General features: G+C 43.0%; 1 protein-coding gene across 1 annotated transcript; it reads right to left on the bottom strand.

Annotated features, from left to right (window-relative positions):
- Positions 1-5,960: 5,960 nt before the first annotated feature.
- Positions 5,961-8,799, bottom strand: arf6a (ADP-ribosylation factor 6a). Its single transcript, XM_004542101.5, has 2 exons — positions 8,649-8,799; positions 5,961-8,513 (listed from the first exon to the last, which is right to left on the bottom strand). The coding sequence occupies exon 2, from the start codon at positions 7,822-7,824 to the stop codon at positions 7,297-7,299; it is 528 nt and encodes a 175-aa protein (XP_004542158.1). The 5' UTR covers positions 7,825-8,513; positions 8,649-8,799; the 3' UTR covers positions 5,961-7,296.
- Positions 8,800-9,586: the final 787 nt, after the last annotated feature.

A 9,586-nucleotide genomic window follows, 5' to 3' on the forward strand; every position in this document is an offset into this window, starting at 1 on the left:
CCACTGCCTAATATTGCGTGAGACCCCGTGTCCCTCACCGATCTGTTGTTTCTGGTTCAATTTGTGTCTAAACCGTCGACAGTAAAATATTTGCATAGCTCTTTTTAACTCTGAATTGTACTTCAGTTGCAACAAAACTATTTTGGGAAACCAACTGTATCAGGTGCTAATCCGACACCTGATGTGTCCTTCCAACTTCACCGCGATTGTCTTGTTGCACTTCCTCTCATTTGAGTATGTGGTCCAGATGTTTCATTTGACTAAAAAAGCAGAGATAACATCTGGTCACGTGTTGTGCCAACAGACACAGCGGGCATGTGAACAGGAATTTTGACACAAATGGAAGCTCACCTGCCAGTGTCGGACCTAAACCTTTGGAGTTACCTTGTGTTGCCTGTCTGTAGGACATTTGCAACAGTTCTTTGCAGGTTGTACGTCATGGCCTAGTGTGCACATTGCATGCATGGTTGATCTAGAAGGTTTAGATGCAAGAAGGTATATCTAAACCTGTGTAAAGCGCTTTCAGTGCTCAGTTAGAGTAAAAAAAAGTGCTATATAAGAATCAGTCCATTTACCATTTGCAGTGATATTGCTATGTGGGGTGCGCTTTGGCCACCACCTTGTTTAGATGCATGGTCATACCCATCTGACAGTGATCAATGGCGCTCACTTACCTGTAAGCGGTTTTAATGTCGTGGCTGATCAGTGTGCACACTCAGTGTGTCAAGGATCTATGACAATGCACTTGTGCTCCAGCTTAAACACTGACAGGTGAGCTGAGACAGCAGCCTTTCGCACAGCGTCTCACCAACACCTCTCAGCAACCTGCCATACATGTACATTAGGGCTGCCACGATTTGTCGACTAGTCACGATTACGTCGACTATCAAAATCGTCGACGACTGATTTAATAGTCGAGGCGTCGTTTGAAACTTTGTACGATCACAAAAGACGCAGGAATAAGTGGCAGGATTTAAGAGTGTAATAACGGACTGAAACAGAAGATGGCAGCATTGCATGTACAAGGATGTCAGCTACCGTTAAACCCCGAAGAAGAAGAAGAAGAAGCAGCTGTGTCCCAGAATTCATAGCGCGGCCCAGCGCAGTTTCCAACAATGGCGGCAGCTAGTTAGTTTTAATGTTACTCTTATTATTCTTTCTGGGTCACAAAATAAACGTTTAACATATTTTCAGGCGAGAATGTAGCTGTGTAAACCTCAAATATCTGCTCAGTTTATCAGGACACCACATATTTTCAAAAGCGCTCCGACGTTTTCGGAGACATCTGTTACCCACTAGCTCGTTAGCGAGCCGGGGGCTAGGCTCACTAGCGCCCTGAGAACACCGGACTCCCCGCAAATCGTTTTCAAACCCACCGCCGTCTTTCGCTACTCAGGTTAAATATATATGAGTCACTTAGATAACTTAAAATGTTATTGTTTGGCTTTTTTTTTTAGTATTTTATTTGTTCCTGAGTAAATCAGTTTGTCTGAGATTAAAGTTATAGTTTTTACACAGCTGAATAAACTTCAAGCAGACAGCTGATTATCAGAAGTGTGAGATGCTCCAGAATATACTCCAGTGTCCTGTTATATTTTAGATAGCAAGGAGTTTATTAAACTTCACCGAAACAATCTGCAAATTTCATTAAAATTTAATAAACTATCATCTTGTCTTTATTTTTAGTTAGCACAGACCTTAAACACTTAAAGCTGTAAGCTAATGATAGTTATATAAGAGCAGATGCTGCTGGTGCAATAAGCTGTAGTTTTACGTCTAATGGATGATGATCTGATTAGTCGACTAATCGCAAAAATAATCGGTGACTAGTCGACTATCAAAATAATCGTTTGTGGCAGCCCTAATGTACATGACCCGAGTACACAGACTAAACACACAGCTGCTGGTGTGTGAAGCTATATGCTCTGTGTCCTACATAAAAGAAGGTGGCTCGCCAAATTGGACATTAGTAAGAGCCAGTGGGGAGGCTGTGTGTGGTGAGTTTATTTTGGGATTTAGTGCTGTGTGTTATTTAGGGATGAACATTGTATTGGTGACTCTGCTTCTGTGTTTGTGTAAGTGGGAGGTTGACAACAGTCCCCAGAGAGAGAGAGGGGGACATTTAGCTTAATTGTCTCCCCCTTCAGAGTGCGACAGTGTAAATGGCAACCTGTAACCTATGATTATTATGTTTTATTAGCACAGTTTTTAGAGGACGTGTGAAGGCATAGTAACACTTGTTGACTGTTTTAGCAAAAAAAAAGCAGGGGAGATTTGAGTCAGAGGGAAACTAACATATGTTGGTTACGTTTCAGTGTCCAAACCCATATTCAAAACAATCAGGGTTTCACAATAGAAAACACAGCAGCAAGACAGTCAAGGTAATTACAGTGCTGTTTAGCAGACACATCATTTAGTCCATAATAACAATAATTTGACTCTGCTATTGTTATTGTCTCCACACTATTCTGCTAATCTTCTTTTGGTTATCTGAATTTGTCCATATGCTGCTGTGGTGTGCCATGTGTCACACAGGAAGGTTGCAGCATATGTCAGTTCCTGTCACAAACGAAAGTGCAACATTGCTTTTACCCATCAGTTTGTCTGTCTTAATCTATAAAGGAAACGTTTGTTCTCTCTCTCTCTCTGTAATTAGAAAATCGTCTCGCTTCCTGTTATGTATTTGATAAAGTTTCTTCTGCTGACAAAAGACAAGAGGTCATAATTCTCTTTGTGCTAATCGTTTAGTTATCAGATTTTCACTGACGTAGAAAAGACTTTGAGCACAATTCCAACAGTGACAGTTTTTTTCTTAAATTTATTTAAAAAAAAGACCTCAGAGTTGGTTAGTTAGGCTTTGGCATTTCATAGTTTTAGTAAAAAATAGTAGTAAAATTAAATTAAAGTAATTAAAATAATTTCATTAAGTAATTAAAAGTAAAATTTGTAAAAAACAATAATTTTTCTCTCGTTTACAGGCTTCAGTTAGAAAAAAAAAAGCCTCCATTAATTACATATTTGAGCCTGAATCTTTGCTGCAGCGTGGGGTTTGTAGCAGCTCACATCCCTCCCACTGCAAAGCTTCTTTGCCAAATGCAAACACAGGCCCTGGGCTCCCTATAATTATTAGCACATTGTCCAAGGAGGAGGGAAATGCAATGTGCAACAGACTCTGAAGAGCTTACAACTGCCTGGAAGCTGAATGTCACTCTGCATGCTGCTTTAACGGGGCTATTGAAACAGGCCCCATGACAACCAAGACGCTGTAACCTTCTGAGCTGGATCTCTGGCTGATGCAGCTTGGTGTGTCAGGAGTGTTCTGCTAAATAGAAGTGCAGGTAAGGATTCAATCAGAAGACAAAGAAGACAAGTATCCGAGCTTGATACTTATCCCTGACACGCTAACAATCACTGGGTGGTAAAGTCGAAGAGACATGGGGACATGACTGAATATAATGTCCTTGTTTAAGAGGGAAGCTTAAGGCTGAAAGCTCAAGCCTCAAAGGGTAGGACTGTTGCAGCAGTGAATTGAAAAGATGCATCATATTGTTTTTTAATGTAAAACCTGATTTTTATTTGTTTTGTTTACATACATTAAAGTATAATTACCTCCTTTACACCCTACTTTCAAATCTATTCCCACACCAGCAAAGCACCACCTAAACATATTTGTATGAACATGAGGAGAAAACGGTGGAGTTCTTTACTTGGCCTCTGACTCTTTCAGCAAAGTGAGCACACTCTGTGGAAACGGCTGTGGGAGGATTCAGACAGCAAGTGCCTGAGGTGTGAGAGGCAACGTGTCGGCTTGCGTAGCCGCTGAGTGTGTGTGTGTCACATGAAGTTAACTTAAACATAACCCCAGCCGGTGCTGCAGTTAGCAAGCAGAGCAAGGATTACAGCGGCACGTAAAACACAGAATGCCGAATCAGCGCTGAACAAGCAGGTGAATGCTTCTTAGAAAGCGCGAGACGCTTCGTTGATTGTGCAAGTTCACGAGCTACAGACCTGTTATTGATGACACGTGCACGAGAATGGTTTCCTGCCCTGCTGAATGAAGAACTGAAGACAGACTGAAATCAAAGAGGAACGCCTGAATAAACAAAACGAGGACGGAGGAACTGCCAATGAGCTCGGTTTTAAAGTATTGTTTGAAACCACCCCCTTCTCAGGCGTACAATGGTCTAAGTCAACCCCCACCCTGAGACATACAATGGCAGTGCTTCAGATGAAAAAAAAAAAAAAAATACTGAATGCATATAAAAATGAAACAGGGTTGAGTGTAGGAAGGCTGTGTGAGTGCAGCTGTTCTCACTGACACAGGTATTTCCTAATAAAAACATGAAATTATATAATCTATTAAAATAACAGTCTTAAATCCTGCCCTTTAAGTGAGGGCCACAGGTGAGCCTGACAGCATTTGACACCAGCCAATATGTGCAGTGCATCTGCTGCCGAACGCAGTGACAGCTGTACAAAAGGCCAACGACATGTGCAGCACAATGAACTGGCTCGGCGCTGATGTAACATCAGGAACGGTTTCAAAATGCTCTCCCTTGCCACATTTCCTCTCATTGAACCCTCTTGAGAAAGGCATTCTGTGGGTTTCACTTTGATTGCATCCACAATGAGAGTCATGAATGGAAAGTCATAAGCAAACAAGATCACGCCTGAGAGCGCCGGGGCACGGCCCCTCGGACGTTCTGTTAAAGTGGTTTCAGTACGAGAGAAAAATCCAGAGCACAGCGGCGGTTTCAGGAGAGATAGCCCGTCTCATTTGTGTGTCTATCTCAGTGTCCTTCGTCACATGTGTGCTTTCCACACAGCAACAGGTCAAACTTCAAACCGACACACACTCACAGAGCAAACAGCTCGCGAGCAAACGGAGCAAATGCAGAGATAAACAGCAAGAATTCCTGCGCAGGAATTCCTGGACTGACTCCTCTGAATATTTTTACATTAACATAGCTGGGGACACTGTCATACCTTCAGCTATGTCAGCTTTTAAGGAAGCTCTTTCCTCCTTAAATTTAGAAAGTGTCAAAAGCGCCAGGACTTCACCTGTCTGTTGATGTAGTTCAACCTGTTTTCATTCAGGCATTCACTCCTCAACCACCAATTTCCATGACAACTATCTTCTTCCTTCAAAGCATTTCCTGACTACACAGTGATGTCACTCCCCGCAATTCACACCCTCCTCTTTTTGGTACAGAGAGAGGAACCTGACCTTCCAAACGCAGCCATGTCCCTACTTTTGTTATGCAGTGGAAACACACACGAAGGTCTGTGCTGCTCTGCGCGGCGCGGAGGTGAAAGCATGGCTTTGAAACGGTGGCCTGATCTCAAATGTGTGCTTCGGGGCAGCTCGCTTACTCAGGGCAAAATGCCAGGGCGGTAAAGATCTTTTGTGATGCTGACTAACCTCAGATGTTGCGCAAAGGCAAAGAAAGGCACTGCCCAATTACTCAAAAGAGAATAAATTCATTGTACTTGTATTTTAGGCAGAATCTTCAGCAGAAAAATGTGTAATTTCCTCATTAAAGTTATGATTCAGGCTCAGTATTACTCACCATTACCAAGACAGTGAATTACGGTCCTGTTCCCTCTGGCTTTTAACCTACCATGGCTTACAGATTAGCAAAACTTGCTTTCTTTAAGAATCCGGCACTCTGATGACCAGAGTGAAACTTTAAGACTTGAGGCAAAGTAGTTTACCTGACAATCACTTCTCTGAAACTAGAGATCTCATCATTTATTCACAGCAAATGACTCAGACACACACACACACACTCAACAGCAGAAAGGAAACAGGCTGAGGCTCACTTCACTTCGTGTTCATTCGAGTTTCTTTCAGTCATTATAACGCCCTGAAGCTCTCGTTTCCTCTTTTGGGAACTTTTTGTGAAATATGACTTTTGCTACGGTAGCAGCTGCTCATTGAAAAGGCATCACTTCCGTACTGATCTGGATATATAATTTTTTTTATTATTTTATCAGCAATAGCAAAAGAAAAAAAAAGAAAAAGAGAAGAAATAAAACAGCGGCATCTATAAAGCGTTAACAGAATAGCCGGTTTGGTGTTTGCAGGACCATACAGGCTGATGATTTTAAAAATAATAATAATTAAAGAAAAGAGAAGGGGGTTGAAGTCACTGGAGCACCTGCATTGGAGGTGGAGGAGGTGGTGGTGGTGAATGGGGAGGGTTGGGTATTTGGTTAACATTTGCTGGGGTCCAAAAGTCAGTCACAGAGAGTAAAAATGTGCACAGCCACCTTGTTGCTAACCAACCCCTCTCCCTCCCTCCCTCGCTCTGTCCTGCAGTGCAAACTCAGTGACTAAGAATACCTTCTGCTGTCTTGATTTTGGGGAGGGGGGTGTGGGGACACCTGTAACTCAGGTCCCTCTTAAGGCAGCCGAAACTACAAACACTCAACAGTAACGGAAGCTCGAGAGGAAACGATAAGACTGGTTGTAACAGATTCAAACCCTGAAACAACAAAATGTATAGATATATCCATATCACAGTGTGTACGTGTGTGTGTCAGAATATCAAGCGTCCACATAGTGTCTTTCGAACAAACCGCCACAGTAGACATTATGGATGGAATCACTGCACATGAAATAACTAACACGTCCTCATTCATCCCAGTACAATCGAATACAAAAGGAAGGTCCTAACATATTCATAAACACGCATTCTAACAAATTACAGCGGCAACTTCGACCAGTGAAGGTGATATGCGGTTGTGCTAGGCAATGGGCTTTTTTTTTTTTCATTTGTTTTTTGTCTTTTTGGACTTTCCCCATCCTTTGGATATGTAGCTGGGTGATGACTGAGAATACTGAATGAGGGTTAAGCATGGGGTGGAAATATAAACGTGTCCCCCATAGTCCCCTGAAAAAAAAAATTACACAAAAAAACAAAAAACAGGGAGTTAAAAAAATAAAGAATTTGCTGTAAAAGAAAGCGTACTGTATATTTAAACAGTGCTGGTTATACAGAGTGTGAACCAAAGCAAGCTACAAAGAAAAAAAAAAGCCAAGAAATATGTTGGTTTTTTGCTTAAATGAAATCTGTGATTATAGTGATGTCAACATTATCCAAAAAAAGAGAAAGAAAGAAAACTAGAAGTAAATGCTACCCTCTTTGATACACACTCAGCAGAGGGGTCGTGGTATTAATTGCTTCAGATTGCATCTTTTTTTCTTTTTACTTATTATTTTTCATTCTCAGCTACTTCTTTTGCCTCCAAGTGTCCAGGCTGGTGAGAAAGGAGGAGGGAGGGAGGGAAACATTAAGACTTATAATTTGAGGTAAGCCAGGTCAGGCCCTCGTAGAGTCCGTCCCCTGTCGTCGCACACGAAGGCTGAACGTACCAATTCCTATCTCTGATCCGCGTCAGGCCCAGCTTCTCCTGGATCTCGTGTGGTTTCATGGCATCTGGGAGGTCCTGCTTGTTGGCGAAGATGAGGATGATGGCGTCCCGCATCTCCCGGTCGTTGATGATGCGGTGGAGCTCCTGCCTCGCCTCGTCGATCCTATCCCTGTCGGCACAGTCCACCACAAAAATGAGCCCCTGGGTGCCCGTGTAGTAATGTCTCCAGAGCGGCCTGATCTTATCTTGTCCCCCCACGTCCCACACATTGAACTTCACATTCTTATAGGTGACAGTCTCCACATTGAAACCAACAGTGGGGATGGTGGTGACTGACTGTCCCAGCTTCAGCTTGTACAGGATGGTAGTTTTCCCAGCAGCATCAAGTCCAAGCATCAATATTCTCATCTCCTTGTTGCCAAAGATCTTTGAAAGCATTTTCCCCATCTTGTTTTCTGTTCATAAATACTTCTTTAGAAGATATAATGAAGCTTCTCCAATGAGAAGAAAATAGGGGGAGATATATCACTGAGAAGTTACAGTTTCACTGTGTTGCTACTGAAAGTCCTCCACGTGATGGCAGCGGTGGGCTGACACAAGTGTCAATGTTCAAAAGGTGGTGGCTTGCAAGTTTGTACAGTACAGTTAGCTGGTCTGTGGTGATCTGACCTGAGCATTCAGTAGAAGCAGTGTGTATGGAGCCCTCACAGACTTGAGTGGGGGTCTGTTTTCATGATCCAATGGATTCCGAAGTAAGAAGAAGAAAAAAGCCCGATATGTTTCAAAGTCGCCTATGAGCACTGACTTCCGTCAAAAGCCACATTTCAAGTTTTTTTTCCGTTCGAAATCCTGTTGCTCTCAGCGGAGCTGGAAACTGACACAAAGTAGTGCCTTCTCACCAGAAGCGGACTATACAAAAATCAGGCCCAGTTCAAGCCCGGGGGTTCCCACTTCCTCCTTGGCTGCCGGGTATCCACAATTGGCCTTAGCTAATTCCAGTCGGTGAATTTTCAAAGCTCGGTAATTTTCTTGTTAAAAAGCCTAAATTAAACCTCTCCGGTCCGTTTCTGCGCCGGGACATCCAGAGGAAGAGCGCTCAAAAGGTCATTGATTCATCCGACTTTCTTCTCTTCCCCCTGTGACACAGGAGCGGTCCAGAGAAGGGAGGGGTGTTAGTACAGAGGACAACTTTGGATCCGAAAAAAATACTCTTTTCACACACAGAAAAGCAACACGGTACAGATAAAACGAAGACCGCGGTAAATACTTACGTCTGCGGCAATCATCCCCCTGTCCCCGGACCGTTTCTCCCCGCTCTTGCCGCTCTCTGTCTCTCTTCCTCCCTCTCTCTCTCTCTCCAGCCGTTCAGTCACAGCGGTGGCGGTGCTGTGTTACCGGAAAAGGTGCGGACCCAGATCAGCCGCCACTTCCTCTATACCGCTCACACACACTACTGATACATTCAGGGGCTACCTCGGAGCTCAGAAATTTGGCTACATTGAAAACAAAAGACTAGAAGGATGGTGCACAGAAACTCTCTACAAATCAATCTTCATGTCCGTATTCCTCCTTAAACATAACAGCTAGAGAATTAGTAAATTAGGTAATTAACACTCAAATAATCTTTAATTCGATTTATTAGACAGCCCAAAATCAAATCGTTCAACGAAATAAACAATCGTTTAAATCTGCACCAGATTATTGATTTAATAAAGTTATGCACTGACGTTGTAATTGTTTCAAAATCCACGCTCCGTAGAAACCACCGTGGACATTGGGAAAACACACCCTTCATTTAGATTTTAAAAAACGCGACTGCCCCTAAACGCACTGCACGCCATTTCGCATGCGCGCCCAGAAAAAAAGAACTGCAGACCGGTCCATTAGGCACTATTGCTGACGCCATTTGGGCGTTCATTATGGATGTAATCGCCTCTGGTTTAACGTACCGCAATGAAAACACACAAGACCGCACACATGAAACACATGCCATGATTTAGTTGGCCCGGTGGTCTCAGGAGACGGTTTACTTTCGGGTCTTTCTGGCATGTCTTATCATCCATTCAAACAGTTCCTGTATTATTAGTCTGTGACGTGGAGAATGTGAGTGAGTAGGGCGGGAGGAACTACAGTATTTCATTGGTGAAAGCATTACCTGACACCAGCTTATTAATTTAGGCTGCCTAAAGAAAGACACGGTCAGTATAAA

This window comes from Maylandia zebra, linkage group LG15, assembly GCF_041146795.1.
Source record: "Maylandia zebra isolate NMK-2024a linkage group LG15, Mzebra_GT3a, whole genome shotgun sequence".
Taxonomy (NCBI): Eukaryota; Metazoa; Chordata; class Actinopteri; order Cichliformes; family Cichlidae; genus Maylandia; species Maylandia zebra.